Below are 14,874 nucleotides of genomic sequence, written 5' to 3' on the forward strand. Positions count from 1 at the left end.
TCACGGGCGTTTCGGCCACCCAGCTCGGGGCCTGATCCTGCCCGTTTCCTGCCAAGGTCTGCGTCCCACGCCGGTGCAGAGCCGGGTTTAAGTCTGAATTTTTTTTTTTTTTAATTACTAGTAATTTGGGGAGGGGGTTGCGCAGGGCTCCGCAGCCAGCATCCCCCGGGGGGTGGACCAGGCCGGGGCCAGAGCATTCCCCCGGGCGCATCACGGGGACCCAGCGGGGACGGCTGCGTGTGACCCCCCCGCGGCGGGGGCGGCCGCCGGCGACACTTTCACTTTCGGAAGGGTCACGTGGTTTCCAGGAAACCGGGCGCGGGTGGTGGGGGCGGATAAAAGGGCTGGGCGGGAGGTGGCCGCGCCCCGAGCCGAGGTCACCCACCCGCCCCGCGTCCTGCAGGACCGGGGACCCCGCGGCACCATGGCAGCGCTGCAGAACGAGGGGTAAGCGGCACCCCAGCACCCCCCCCCCGGCCCTCCCCGGGTCGCTGGCCCCGGCTGGCCCCGGTCCCGCCGGTGACGGCCCCGCGCCCGCAGGGAGGCCCAGAAGCTGCGGTTCGGGCCCTGGCTGGTGAGCGCCGTCAGCAGCGGGAGCTACCGGGGGCTGCGCTGGACCGACCCGGCCCGCAGCGCCTTCCGCGTCCCCTGGAAGCACAACGCCAGGAAGGACGTCACCAGCAGCGACCTGGAGGTCTTCAAGGTGGGTGGGATGGGGGTCACCGGCAGTGAGCTCGAGGTCTTCAAGGTGGGTGGGACGGGGGGTGACCAGCAGCAACTTGAGGTTGTCAAGGTGGGTGGGATGGGACCTGACTAGGGACAAGCTCGAGGTCTTCAAAGTGGGTGGGATGGGGGGTTCACCAGCAGCAACCTTGAGGTCATCAAGGTGGGTGGGATGGGGGGTGACCAGCAGCAACCCCAAGCTGTTCAAGGTGGGTTGGGTAGGGGGTGACCAGCAGCAACTTTGAGGTCTTCAAGATGGGTGGAATGTGGGAATTGGGGAGGGGGTGAGGGGGGAGACCAGGCATCCCTGAAACCTCCATGCTCATGGAGCCAGGGTGCCCATGCTCAACGCCCCCCCCACCCCCACCCCCACCCCCCCCCCACCCCTCCCCCCCCCCCAGGCCTGGGCAAAGGTGAGTGGGCGATATGAGGGGTGCCCTGACGACCCGGCCAAGTGGAAGACCAACTTCCGCTGCGCCCTGAGAAGCACCCGCATGTTTGTGCTGCTGGAGGACCGCTCCAAGTGTGGTGATGACCCACACAAGGTCTTTGCCATCGCCCCAGGTGAGCCTGGCCCCGTGGGGTGCTCTGTTGGGGGTGGGGTGGGCAGCCTGAGGGTGCTCTGCTCATGCTGCTCTCCTTCCAGCCGCCCTCTGGCATGGCGAGGAGGGAGATTTCAGCAGCCCTGACCCTGTGGTGGACCAGCAGCCACTGCACCAGCAGCCGCAGGTAACAGGGTGGGCAAAGCGGGCTGGGAGGGTCGCCATGGCTGCTCCTCAGGCATTACACCCCCATGTCCTTGCGGTGCTCCCAAGCTGGAGCCCAGCACTGGCCGAAACGTGGGGCAGGGGGAGGCTGGGTGCCCCCCATCCACAGCGGTAAGACCCCATCCTGCTTCCCTTTGCAGCTGGAGCTTGACCCCCAAGATGTGGCCCCAGAAATCACCCCCCCAGGTAGGTGCTGGTCCCCCAATTTTTTTTGGGGGGGGGGCACCCCAGTAGACTCAGCCGGGGCTGGTTTTGGGGTTGTGAGACCTCCCATCCGCTGTGCCCCACCTCAGGCAGCACAGACCCTGCACGGCCCCCAATGCTGGAGGACCTGGAGGCACTGCAGTGGGTGCTAGAGCAGTGTGACATTTCCCCCCGCGACCTTGGCCCCCTGACCCCATCCTGGGTGCCTGCAGGTGAGACCAGCCCCGCTTGCGGGGTGCAGGGTGAGTGAAACCAAGGGTGGGTGACCCCAGCCCCTTCCCACAGGTGATTTCTCTGCAGAAGATGCTCCCCACCAGGACACCCTGCTCCAGCCTCACCCAGACCCCAGCCAAAACAACTGCCTGCCCCCGCCAGCATTTCAGCCATGGGTGCCCACGGTAGAGCAGCCCCCCTTGGGCACCTACAGCTCTGCGGACCCCACGCTGCTGGAGGAGCAAGGTGGGTACTGTGGGGCAGGATCCAGCCCTGAGCATGGGAACATCATAACAAGGGTGGGAAGAGGCTGGGGTGCTGCCCCGTGCACCCCATGCCAAAGCAACCGCACCCTGCTGCACCCTGAATAGCGATGCCAATGCTGCCCATCTCCTGCCGCAGGGGCCATGCCACTGCCATGCCACCCACCGGAAGTCACGGTTCCCGTGCCATCCCCAGGGGAGGCGATGCTCTTCGCCCCCGCCACCAGCCCTGTGCCGCCGCCACCACCACCGGAGGATAACACAGGTGAGGGTTATTAATTATGAATATATATAAATAAATATATAATAATTATTAATAAATATCACATATAATTATTAATAGTTATTAATGCTGGGGGGGGGGGTGGGGTGTTTTGGGAAGGGGAGCATTTGGGTTTGGGGATGCGGCTGCTGATCACTGCCCGGTGCAGATGGCATCATCCCCATCCTGGATGTCAGCATCTACTACCGGGGGAGGCTCTTCCACCGGGAGGAGGTGGGGGGCAGCCGGTGTCTGCTGGCATACCAGCCCTCCGACCCAGCGGTGGCCCTGCGTCCCGGGCGCCTGGTGCGCTTCCCCAGCCCTGCTGAGCTGGCCGATGGCAAGCAGCGGCGTTTCACCGAGGAGCTGCTGGGCAGCGCGGGGCTGCAGCTGGAGCAACGCACCCGCAAGCTCTTTGCCACCCGCCTGAAGAAGTGCAAGGTCTTCTGGGCCCTGTCCCAGCAGCTCGAGGGTGTTGGGGACCCCCCGCCCAACCTGCTCTGCCGGGACCAGGAAACCCCTATCTTTGACTTCAATGAGTTTTGCACAGGTGGGCAGGGGTGTTGTGTTGTCCGTTCCCCATCCGTCAGTTGTCGTGTCCCCCATCCCGTCCATCCCGTCCCCATCCCGTCCCTGTCCCCCCCCCCGTCCCCCTCCCTCCCTGCCCCTGTTTTGGGGCTCATGGGAGCCAGCTCCAGGATATCACAAGCATCCAAACCCTCCCAGCCCCTCTATGTCCCCCGGGCTCACCCCAAAACTGAGCCCTGTCTCCCCTTGCAGAGCTGAGGGACTTCCGTAACGGCCAAAGGCAGCGGTCCCCTGACTTCACCATCTACCTCTGCTTCGGGCAGTCCTTCTCCAGGGCCAAGCCCAAGGAGTCCAAGCTCATCCTGGTCAAGGTGCAAGGACCAACGCCCACCACTGCCCCACTGCTGTCCAGGGAGGGGGAGACTCTTGGGGGCCAGGGGAGATGAGGGTCTGGGTGCCCAAGGAGGGGGACCCTCAGGGTCCGAGGGAGATGGGGGTCTGGGTGCCTGGGGCGGGGGACCCTTGGGGTCTGAGGCAGATGGGGACCTGGGTATCCAAGGAGGGGGATACCTTGAAGGCTGGGAGAACTGAGTGACAGGGGAGGGGGACCCTTGGAGACCAGGGGAGATGGGGGGGGGCTGGGTGCCCAAGGAGCGGGACCTTCAGGGGCTTGGGGATAGGGCTGGGTGCCCAGGGAGGTGAACCCCTGGGGAGCAGGGGAAATATGGGGAGGCAGGTGCCTGGAGAGGGGACTCTTCAGGGCCAGGAGTCCAGGGAGGGCCACCCTAGATGGGGGGGGCAGCTGCCTGGGTCAAGGGACCCTTGGGGGCAGGCAGGATGGGGTGGGAGGCAGCTGCCCAGGGATGGGGACCCTCAGAGGCTGGGGGAGATATAGGGTGCCCTGCACACCTCCTTCCTCCACTCCAGGAGGATGGGGCCATGCAGGGCGTTGCAGCCACATCAGGCAGCTGTCCCTAACCCTGTCTGTAACCCTGATGGTTTGCTGCCACAGCTGGTGCCCAAGTTCTGCGAGTACTGGTATGAGCAGGTGCTGCAGGAGGGAGCCTCCTCCCTTGACAGCGGCACCGTCAGCCTGCAGCTCTCTGACTCCTTCAGCCTCTTCGAGCTCATCGAGCAGTGCAACATGCAGATGGACTGAACCCCACCCACCCCGCTCCCTGTGGCCCCCCCAGGACAGGCAGCAGCTGGCGGGGGACCACTGGGCATTGGGGGCCATGCAAACTGGCATTCCCCCAGGAATGCTGTGGTGGGATGCCTATGGTGGGGACCTTTCCTCCTCCGCTCCCCACCCCAAGGACAGCTTCACCAGCTGGTCCTAGAGCTGACACATTGCTGTTCCCCTCTGTCAGCTGCTAACGTGTGTTTTTGTGCAGTGTGGTCATTTACAGATTTATTTTCTTAAGTTTTCTAAGTTTAAATATATATATATGTATAGAAAGGTGCTTCCCGCTTGCTGATGTTGCCCAGACATCTGCCCCCACTATCAGTCTGAGACCTTCACCCCCCATCCCCCAAAACCATGGGGGTCTGTGGCCAGCCTTGTCCCAGCAAAGCCCCTGCTGGCAGTGGGCTCGTACTGGAGTGCTTGTCAGCACCTCCTCCCCCTTACACTTATATTTGTGTAAATTAGGTGACTTCCCACGCACGAAGGGATGCATTTATTGATGCATTAAAGCTGCAAACATGACTTACAAACAAAGTGTGTTGAGGACAGCGTGGCTTTGGCTAAACAAAAATAATTCTTTCTTCGGCGAGCGCCTCCCCGCTGGCCCAGAGTTACTCACTTGAGATGTTCTGGAAAAATAAGGCAGTAACTACAACACAACCACCCAGAGCCCAGTGGTGGTATCTCAGGGAGGATCATGGTAACCAGAGCGCTGCCTGAAGATGGGATGTTCCCTCCCCGGGCTGGAAGCAGCTGCACCCCCTCATTTCAGGAGCGAGGGGAGAGGAGAAGCCTGGCCATCAGTGTTGGATCTTGGGCAAGGGGACGTGGCAGCCTCCTTACCTGCTGATTGACATGGATGCTGCTGGGCCCGAAGGTGGTGGTCCTGTAGCTTGTCACATAGTAGTGAGCAGAGGGCTGTGCTCGGGGCTCCTCCAGCTGCCTGGGCACTGTGGGGATGGGGGGACACCATCAGCACCTCAGCTCCATAAAACCCTCAGCTCTCCTCCCCCCCGAGCACTGTTGTGGCACAAACCCAGCACCATTGGGCTCACCTTTGGGCAGAAGCAGCTCTGCGCCAAAGCGGTGCCCGCACGTCCCACAGGTTTTAACGTCTTCTTTCGTCCTGTGGAGGAAAAGCCCCGAGAAGAAGAAGGAGCAGGAGCTGCCCTCAACACTTCCCATGGAAGACAATGCCAAGGCAATGGAAGAGGCTCCCTCTTTCCACCCTGACCTGAGGTCCTGCTGGTGGTGGGACTGCTGCTGCCTTCCCAGGTGCCTGTGCACCTTCAGCTCTTAAGAAATCGGGGACATGTGGGCACCTGGCCAGAGTGGCCATTATGTGCCTAAGCCCCAGAGTCTCAATTTTTTCACCTTTCTTTCTATGCTCGAATTTTCCATACAAGTAAATGCCAACACCACATGGGGCATGGGCTGCTATGGTCAGCAGAAGGGCAACGTAGTGCCCAGCAAGTTTCACAACTAATTTCCAATGGGTTTTAGAAGCTGACCACCCCACCAGCATTGCAGTAGCAACCACATGGCTCCAGCCTTCGGCTTGGAGGGGCACAGTGTGTACGTACATGGCATTTGTGCCATCCATGTCCGGCCAGATGAGCTCCGCGGGACAGCCGGCCGTTCGGCAGGGGGTCTTCATGCACATGTGCAGCCCTGGCCACTCCTCAGCAAGCTTCTGGATGATGAACACAACCGCCATGAGGAAGTCCCAGGCAAACTGGAAACCTTCCAGGCAAAAGGAGAATGTCTCGCTTACTCACAGCCACCCAACCATGGCAGCCCAGGAGATGCTGTGGTGATGCACGCATCGCTTCCAGCCTGCCAGACCACAGCCAGAATGGTTGGACCAGCTCCGTTTCTCAAGTTGACCAAGGCCTATCAGCCTTCAAAGGGAATTTAAAGGTATGTTGGAAGAGCTCCTCAACTCAGATGGCCCTTTTGCTTATCACTTGGAGACCCAGTCTGCACTCTGCTGGAACCTTATGGGGAAGGATGACCCATTTGCGCCATGAGAAGACTGAAAACTTGACTTTCCACTTTCACGTGATACCTTGAGAGGAATCCTGACCAGGTCACATGGAGAAAAGGGAAATCTTTAATCGAACTGCTGGTGGACCCTGGCCAGCCTAGGACGTGTGGCAGAGGCTTCTGGGATGCTCTGCCCAGAGGGGTGGAGGTGGCGGGGGGAGCTAAGGAAAGACACGTGGTTGGGAGTCATGAAATAAGGATCAGGGATCCTTACCTGTCCTTCCTTCCGGCTTTCTGCACCGGAGCTCCAGGTAGCTGTAGGCCCTCTGGTTATTCTCTTTGATCAGCAGAGGTTTGCCATTGCATATAAGCAGGCAGATCACCTTGGCCACCCAGTGCGTGGAGTAGAAGGAGCAAGCTTTCACCAGGAACCTGCAAGGAGATTGCCCATGGCTTTCACCACCCTCCTCCCCACTTATCTCTAACACTGGGAGAAAGCATGGCACCAGGTGGACTTGAAAAATATGAACCCAATTTCAGTAGAAACAGAGGCAGACACCAAATGAGGACCCTGCCCTACTGAAAGCTCAAGCAACAGGAGCAGCCTCTTAAGCCAAGAGCTACTTCTGGAGTTGGCCATCAGATAAAACTCGGGACTCAAGTCCAGAACCCCACAAGGACAGGAGACCTTCCAGAAATTTGAACAGTCCCAGTGCCCGTAGAACCTGGACCATCCTCAGGTGGGACTGGGAGACCTCCGACTGCCTGGATGGGCACAGACTAGCCAAAAACCACCCCAGATGAAAGGTGAACCAGAAGGAGCATGGTCCTTACTCATGTCCAGGCAGTGAACATCAAAATGGTTCATCCAGGACTCTACACGTCTGTGGCAGAGCTGAGAAGCCACCCTGGTCTCCTGAGTCCTGGCCTCATGCCTCAGCTAATACGGTCTCAACAGCCAATAGCTTGCTGACAGTCATACTGGTGCTGTGCCGAGCAAACGGTGAACCGCGCAACCTCATCAAGGGCTAGAAACCACTGCTTACCTCTGGAAGAAACCCTCAGGTATTTCAGGTGAGAAGTAGGCACGGATGTGGAGGTCCTCAGAGTGATCGCCTCCCCATACCTCAGAGACCTCTTCGGTCTGGTTCAGATAGGTTGGGAACAAGTACCAGGACTCGCCTTGGCCCCGTGATGTCTCCCACAGCTTCCCAGGCACAAACTCACTGGCCTGTGGGTTGAGCGCCTTGGCGTGCCTCACCTCCAGGCAGAGCTCAAAGTGCTCCAGGAGGCTGAAGAGCTTCCCTCTCCCTGTGTGGGGCCTGTGTTCCATGATTTCCTCAAAGACGTCCCGCATCCCTTCTGAACAGAGCTGGTGCTTCACCAAGGCACGCACAGCCCGGTGGCACAGCATTGCCTTTGACTTGAAGGTCCACACCCAGTTGGACCTGTCTCTGATGGTGGCGTGTTCCCCGATCAGCGTGTCCACAGAGATGCTCTCGAGCTGCTGGACTAGGCGGTACCTCACAAGGAGCTGGGTAGGAAGAGAAGGAGTGAAGAGGCAGCAATGAGAGGAGCACAGCAAAGCTGCAGAGCTTGGGCCCTGCAGAGAAGATGGTCCTGATCCCCTGATCCCCATGCTCACCTTGAACATAGTTATTAGGAAGGTAGGCTGGAGAAAAACAGTGGTTTCCAGGTGCTTGATTTCCTCATACCACACAACAAGCCCGATGCGGTGGAGGTAACGCAAGATGTCCTGGAGAAGCTCTCTGCCCAGGTTGGCCAGGTGCTCACACTGGGAGAGTTTGCTGAGCAGGTACTGGAGGTCCATCATGCCTAGAGGGAGACATGGGAGCTCAGCACGCATCTCTCGGACACCAGCATTCCAAGACAGATGCTTTAGAGAGCCAACAAACACCAGCAGCACCTAACATCACCCATGCCGTCCCTGGGGAAGCAGCTGGGACCAGCACAATGCTTGGTAGCTGTGGCCCAAATGCTTTGCCCATCCTCAGCTGTCCCGCTGCTACCCTGCAACTCCCATGGTCTTGCTTTGCCTCAGCGGTGCCAACAGCCTGCCAGGACCTCAACAGAGCATCTGAAAAATGAGGCTAATACTGGGTTTTTTCATTGTTTGAGAGAGCAGGTTTGTTTCCAGCCAGAAAACCTCAGATTGCCAGTTAAACCTCAGATTGTCATTTAGTCATGCAGCGAGACAGGCAAAAAAACCTGGCTTATCTCCACAAAAGAAAAGCATTTGCTCCTCATCCTCTAATCCTACAGTGGCCAAGGGAGCCAGAGATGACACTGGACACTGGTGGTGTTCATACTTGCTTTAGGTACCTAAGTGAGGAGCCAGGGCTGCCTGCTAGTCCTGCTAAGTCATGGGAGAGATGGAGGAAGTAGCTAAGTAGGGGTAGGGGCTGTTAAATAAAATTAGCAGGACATAGGTTTGGAAACCACACAGAAGCATTAAAGCTGTGGAGCTCCTTCCTGCAAGATTTTTTAAATTGCTTATACAGGGCAAAAGGAAGAAAGAACAATGTTACTGGGAAGAAACAAACAAGACAAGGTGGCCCGCTCAGGGTACCTCCAGCCATAGGTTGGTAGATGTTGGCAGAGCCTCCTGGAAGACACACTTGGCCTTTTCCTATACTTTCCCTAGGCACCTGCCTTGGGGGCAGATGCTTGTAATGACAAGAGCTGGGTAGTAGCAATTAATCCTCCAGCAATAACACTGCAAGGTTATTGCTTGGTTATTGCAAGGTTAACACTGCAATAACACAGCAGTGACCCCCACCACCACGTGAGTAGGGCCAGGAGGTGCAGCAAGCACCAGAGAGCCTGTCTCAGCCGCAGGACAGCAGGTCCTCCCAGGAAGGTGCGGCGGGAGTGATGGACCACTCACCATGGTCTGCCATCTCCTCGCTCTGTGCTATATCTACGATGGCTGCTTCCACCTGCCTGTACACAGGCGGCAGCACTCGGACGACCTCGGGGAAGAGCTGCTCATTCTTCACGTGCTCCAGAATAGAGGCCTCAAGCTTTTTGATATCATGGTGATCTGTGCAGTTGACGGCAACTAAGTTTAAGATCTGGAAGACAGAAAGCACACACCTGCCAAAAGCACATCCAGAGGAGTCTTTTAGCCTGCGAGATAAAGGAGGGACCTAATGCCAAGGAGATCACCAAGGATGGGACACACCACTGGCTTAGCTTCAGAGGGTGCTTCCTTCACACCTTTGCTCTGCAGCAGTTCCCAGAAAATCACCTGGGGATGGTAAATGCCCCCTCATGCTCCTCCCGAGGCACTTGCTACAAGCACAGGAAGAGATGCCCATCACTGAGCAGGGACAAGGACCCAGCAGGCCACAGCCGGGGTTACCACGTCCACCCCAGCCCCAGGGAGCAGCTGCAGTAGCAGCCTGATGCAGTAGCACTAGGTCACCATCACCAGTAGCACGCCAGGCTGCCAGAGGCAACAGGGTGACGACAGACAGCAAGGAACCATGATAATCTCAGCCCTACAGTTAACGTGCAGCTCTCCATCTCCTTCAGCCTCTCCCACTGTTCCACGTAAAACTCAGGGTCCTCGCTGCCCTCCAGGTTGTCGATGAAGTGAGTGAGGTTGCTTTTTCTCTCCGCCAGCATGGCTGTGATCTTGGCCATGATGTCACACCTCTTCTTCTCCACCTCCTCCTCCTGGCAGCAGTCCACATGGGTTCCCACGGGAAGCACCACCGAGTTTGGGACTCGCATGGATAGGTTGTTGATCCAGAAACCAACGAGGTCCTTGAAAGTCTTGTCGTTAGTTTGGTACCTGGGAAGGGAGAGAAAGAAAAATCCCAAATTCATGTCTAACCCTCTGGATCTCCAGCCAACTTCTACCAGCATAGGCCTGACCATGCACCCTGTGCTGTCCCAGGAGCTTACTGGAGAAAAGCTCAGATCTCCTAAGCTGTCATGGGCCATATCCAAGGTCATCCTGAAGTTTCCCATCCTTAAGCTAAGCCAGTTAAAGCTATGGGGTGTAGCAGAGTCTGTCCCTGCTGTGGATGGGAGCATCCCTCTGTACCACAAAGCCCAAGTCTGATGCTCCCTCCATGTTCAGGGAGCACCACAAGATACAGGAGGGCTCGTAGAGGTATTTCCAAGGCAGAAAGCAAAGCTGTTTAGACGGGCATCAATTGTCACATAAGGAGTTAATGCTCATCTAACCCCTTAAAACAGAGGACTTTTGTAAGGTGATGACAGCTCTCTAGTGGCTTAATTAAAAGAGTGATCTGCAAAAAGGGCGAGAGGGAGAGCTAGCTACTCCAGCAGTGAGAAGACCAGGCATCGAGGCCCAATGGAAATGGTGTGAACCGGCGCAGGGGAAAGCTTCCCCAGCCCTTTTTTTCTTCTCCCAATCCACTTTGAATCCAAAACAGCTCAGCACGCACTTACATGTGGAGATTGATGACAAGGATGACAAGTGCCTGTGGGGTGATGAACACGTGGTGAGTCATGTAGTACTCCAGCTGGCCGGCGAAGTCCCAGAAGAGAAATGTGAAGTCCTCGATCTGGAACTCGCTGATCTCTATCCCAACTGTTCGCTCTTCCTTGGGCACAAGTTTGGTTTGCCCTTGCTTCAGGCTTCTGCAGATGGTGGACTTCCCTGCCAGCGAGGCCCCCAGGAACATGGTCTTGACCCTCTTGTCCTCCTGCCCCAAACCGTGTTGAAGCTGGTTGAAGTAATTCCGGATCTGCTGGATGCCACCAGCACACACTTCACTGGGCGGCTCCCGGAGGGGGTTCCCATTGGCCTTGAATGTTTTCAGGGCTTGCCCCTGGAAGAGCTCCTTGGGGAGCTGGCGAAGGGCATTATTCTGCATGTGGAGCTCCTGTAAGTGTGCCAACTGCAGAACAGGCTGAGGGAAGGTCCGGAACAGGTTGTTGGAGATGTTGAGGTACTGAAGGCTGTCTCGACAAGCTGCCAGGTCCCTGGGGAGGGCACCGAGACGGTTGTTGTTCAGCCGCAAGTGTTTAAGCCTGGGGAGATGGGAGAAAACCCCCTCTGGGATGACCCGGATTTGGTTCTGATTCAGCTCAAGCTTCTCTAAACAGACCAGGCTCTGGATTTCATTGGGAAAGTCCACAATCTCATTCTTGGACAGTATCAGCTTCTTCAGGTTGCAAAGCTTAGAAATGCCGGTGATGCTCCTGAGCTTGTTCCTGTCGAGGTTAAGGCTCTCCAGCATGGGGTTGCTCAGGACTGCTGGAGGCAACACACGCAGCCTCTGGGTAGAGAGAGTCACTTCACGCAAACTGTCCTCCTGCTCCTGACCTGGACGCATGGGACAGGGAAGGTGGTTAAGAGAGACTTTCACCCTTTGGGTAGCAGACCATTTTTTCCCTTGAGCTCTGCATGACTTTGGGATCATTTCAGCCAGCAAGGAAAAGCAGAGGCAAAACACAGGAGCTGGTTGAACAGCACGACCACAGCTGCTGCTTGAGCAGCTCCTGCGTCCTCTCAAGAGGAACCAAAGCCAAGGCACAAAGATCTTGTCTAGGCCTGAAGACACAGGAAGAAATGGTGCCCACCAGCTGTTGACTTGTAGCCCAAGAATCACATTAACAGCTTTGCTTTCATTAAAGCATTGTGAGAGCTCCAGCTGCAGGTGCATCTACCCCGAAACCAGCAGGTTTCTAATCCCAGCAGTGGGCTGGCAGGCCAGAGCTGACATCAGGAGGAGAGCTGCTCTCCAAATAACTTGCCCAGCTCACCCTCAGCTCTCACCACAGCTAGGGAGATGCATTGAGGCCAGGGCTAGTGAGTTCAGACACTTCCTCTCTCACATCCTCCCCCTGCTCCAGATGCACGCTGCAATTCCCCACAGAGATGCTCCCAGCCCCGGGAGACTGGGGAAATAATGCAGAGACAGTTCAGTCCCCCGCAGGACAGGACACACAAGAAGGGACTCGTTGATGGCCGAGAACATCCCCAGAAGGAGGGTGTCCGGAGCAGAGAGGTTTGCAGGCAAGAGCAGCGCCAGGGGGATGTGGGATCAGGATCCCACGATACTAGAACAAAAAACAGATTTGCTTTCCTCTCCCTCGTTTCACTTCCTCACCAGATGACGCTGAGCGTGGCATCCCCTTGCGCAAGGCACCCCGCTCAGGACCGACTCATCATCACTTCTCAGCATCACCACCTAAACCTGCGACATGCAACGAGCCCAGCGGGAAAGCAAGCTTTCACCCTCTCCCAAAACCTCAGTCTCTCCTCCAGCACCATCAGAGAGACAAGCCAAAGAGCTCCCACCACCGTTCTGAACCAGAGCAGCAAAGAGCTGGGGCAGCTACTCACAGGCTCTGGGCTGGGTCATGGCCCTGCAGCGTGGCACCAGCTAGATCCTCCCAGTCGCTCGACCTCCCCCTTTCGTTTCCTCCTCTCGTTTTGCTCCCCGCCTCTCCAAGCTGTGCCCGGGAACCCCACCCTCATTTTCTCCATCCATCCTCAGAGCAGCTCCCAACAACCCAAGCACCTCTGGCCAGATACCAGGGCCATGGGTATTTCCCGAAAGCAGCTCTGGAGGTCACCTACGAGACAAAGATGGTGGCAGAGTAGCTCCCAAGTCACTTCTTACAGCAGTGTCCCTGCCTTTGCTAGAGGAGCTTTTGGTGTTACCACTGTTGCAGAGGAGAAAAAGGACACTAACAAGATGTTATGCCAAACTACTGCACATGTTGAATAAATAAGATTTGTTTCCTTAAACAGGTGGCAGCATCTGATCCAAGAGGGTCAACCAGAAAGAAAAAAAAAAAAGGCAAGTAGTATACACAGTATACTAGAAAAACTGTTTTCTAGAACATGCCAGAAGAGGCATTTTTAGGTATGTTTCTCATTGCCTCTCCCAAGGGGCAGCTTACACTTTGACGGATTTATTTTTAATGGTAGACAGAATGAAAGAACCAGTATTCTTGTTCACATAACTTCAGGGGAAAGCACGTGCAGAAGGTATAGTTTTCAGCTTCATTGCTCCTCCAGGCAATGGCAGATGCAGATGTAAGTGAAATTTAACAGTTCTTACAGTACATGCACTCCTAATATATCTTGCAACAGGCTGTTACCTTTACTGCTAATTCAAGGCTAACCAACCAAGAATTTAAAGCAGTGAACCAGTCTGAGGAACAAAACAGACTGACATTGTCTTCCTAGTCAACAGTGTAGTTGCTTCCATTATTTGGTCAAGCTTTGTTTTTCACACCACCTACCCTTTTTCACTCATGCAGGCAGGTTATTCGAGAATTGTTCCTCTGATACAGGCAAAGGTGTCCAATTTCCAGCCTAAGCGCATTCACAACTAGATCACGTTCTCTTGTTCTTGTGCCAACAGTGCCATAAAAGTTTCTGAACTTTATTTTGTCAAGAAATCTATCAGCAGTGTTTGTATTTACAACCCCACACCCATCTGCTAGGTATATATTCTAGCTACGAGTTTAGCTTTAAAATTAAAGCTTCTCTTCCAGCTATTCTTTTGCAGCTATTCTATTTCTTTTCCTTCCAAAATCTTCAAAGAAAGCCCAAAGTTATCAATCCCTTATACTCCATTCAGGCTGCACTTTCATACAGGAAGCAAACAGAGCCAAGGAAGATCAACTCCAAAATGCTCAGGGCTCATCCATGAACACTTCTGTAGGATGGGGAATGATGGGAGTGAAGTGTTTTGCCAGTCCAGACAGTACTGGTATATGGGCTTGTTTTGTTTAAATAATAAAAAAAAAAAAAAAAAGTCCCCAAACCAGCTACTTGGAACCACAGCCAAAATTACAGTGTGCAGACAAAAATCTTAGTAGAAATCAGAGATCACTGAAAAGTTAGGAATGCCACAAATGTCTTGCTATTTGTGAGTTTTCCTAGGCTCACGAGGAGGGAAAAAAAAAAAAAAAAAAAAAAAAAGAAAGAGATGCAGTTATTTGCTTTATAAAACTCATCCCAGAGAACCTAACTGTTTTCTCTTTGAAGACAAGCAGCAAGACTATCCTCAAAGAGGGCAGTTTCCAAGTGCACTCTAAGAGGTTAGGAAAGCCCTCATGTAAGACGTGTTGCTGCCATCCAGTCCAACAGGCCACATACATTCAGTTCCTGTTGAAAGGAAAGCCAGTTTGTAAGTTGTAACTTTAACTGGTTTTCTCTTCAGCTTCCGTTAAATGTCTTCTCCCTAACATGGTTAGATGGGGAATGATGCTTTTTGTCAGGTTGAAGGGCACTGAATGTATTTGTAAGTGACTGTATTTCAGATGATCACTTAAAAGATTGGTTGCTCTGCAGTACATGCAGACAAGGAGTGCTTTTAAAGAAAGCAAGATGAAGTCAGTACATGTGCTGGACTCCTTTGCTTCTTCATAGGAAAACCACTCCTCCTACAGAGGAGGAGGAACAATTACTTATCCAACTCCAATCCTCTTCTAGAAACACAGTATTCCTTACGCAAGAGCCAAATGTGCAGGTTTATACAGAATAGCCAGGGCAGGAGGCAGCTGTAAGACCAACAAATGACACCTGCTATAGGACTAAAACCATTCAAAATAACTTTATAAATTCTGTGACATTTCTGCTTTGTACATCAGTTCAACCTTATCCCTCCAGCTTGTTACTGGAAATTCACAATGCCTGCTTTTTGTTTCATTTTTTTCCTGAAAGGCAGACACAAAACCAGCCATCAGTGCATTATTTACAGAAGTGCAACAGTCTCCCAC

At 54.9% G+C, this 14,874-nt stretch overlaps 2 protein-coding genes across 3 annotated transcripts; one reads left to right on the top strand and one right to left on the bottom strand.

Annotated features, from left to right (window-relative positions):
- On the top strand, positions 1–4,646 carry IRF7 (interferon regulatory factor 7). 2 transcript variants are annotated; one of them, XM_075502388.1, is made up of 11 exons: positions 269–447; positions 541–703; positions 1,125–1,287; positions 1,370–1,452; positions 1,631–1,676; positions 1,784–1,906; positions 1,995–2,153; positions 2,310–2,435; positions 2,602–2,982; positions 3,213–3,331; positions 3,973–4,646. In XM_075502388.1, exons 1-11 carry the CDS (start codon positions 425–427, stop codon positions 4,117–4,119), a joined length of 1,533 nt encoding a protein of 510 aa, XP_075358503.1. In that variant the 5' UTR covers positions 269–424; the 3' UTR covers positions 4,120–4,646. The 2 variants fall into 2 exon arrangements, with proteins under 2 accessions (XP_075358505.1, XP_075358503.1); XM_075502390.1 differs by lacking the exon at positions 1,784–1,906 and having other exon boundaries at positions 1–447.
- Positions 4,646–14,806, bottom strand: LOC142410251 (malignant fibrous histiocytoma-amplified sequence 1 homolog). The gene is made up of 11 exons (XM_075502409.1): positions 13,390–14,806; positions 10,579–12,195; positions 9,661–9,952; positions 9,041–9,227; positions 7,778–7,968; positions 7,179–7,666; positions 6,407–6,564; positions 5,730–5,889; positions 5,202–5,272; positions 4,990–5,096; positions 4,646–4,775 (listed from the first exon to the last, which is right to left on the bottom strand). Exons 2-11 carry the CDS (start codon positions 11,796–11,798, stop codon positions 4,758–4,760), a joined length of 2,892 nt encoding a protein of 963 aa, XP_075358524.1. The 5' UTR covers positions 11,799–12,195; positions 13,390–14,806; the 3' UTR covers positions 4,646–4,757.
- Between the last annotated feature and the right edge of the window lie 68 nt (positions 14,807–14,874).

This window comes from Mycteria americana, chromosome 5, assembly GCF_035582795.1.
Source record: "Mycteria americana isolate JAX WOST 10 ecotype Jacksonville Zoo and Gardens chromosome 5, USCA_MyAme_1.0, whole genome shotgun sequence".
Taxonomy (NCBI): Eukaryota; Metazoa; Chordata; class Aves; order Ciconiiformes; family Ciconiidae; genus Mycteria; species Mycteria americana.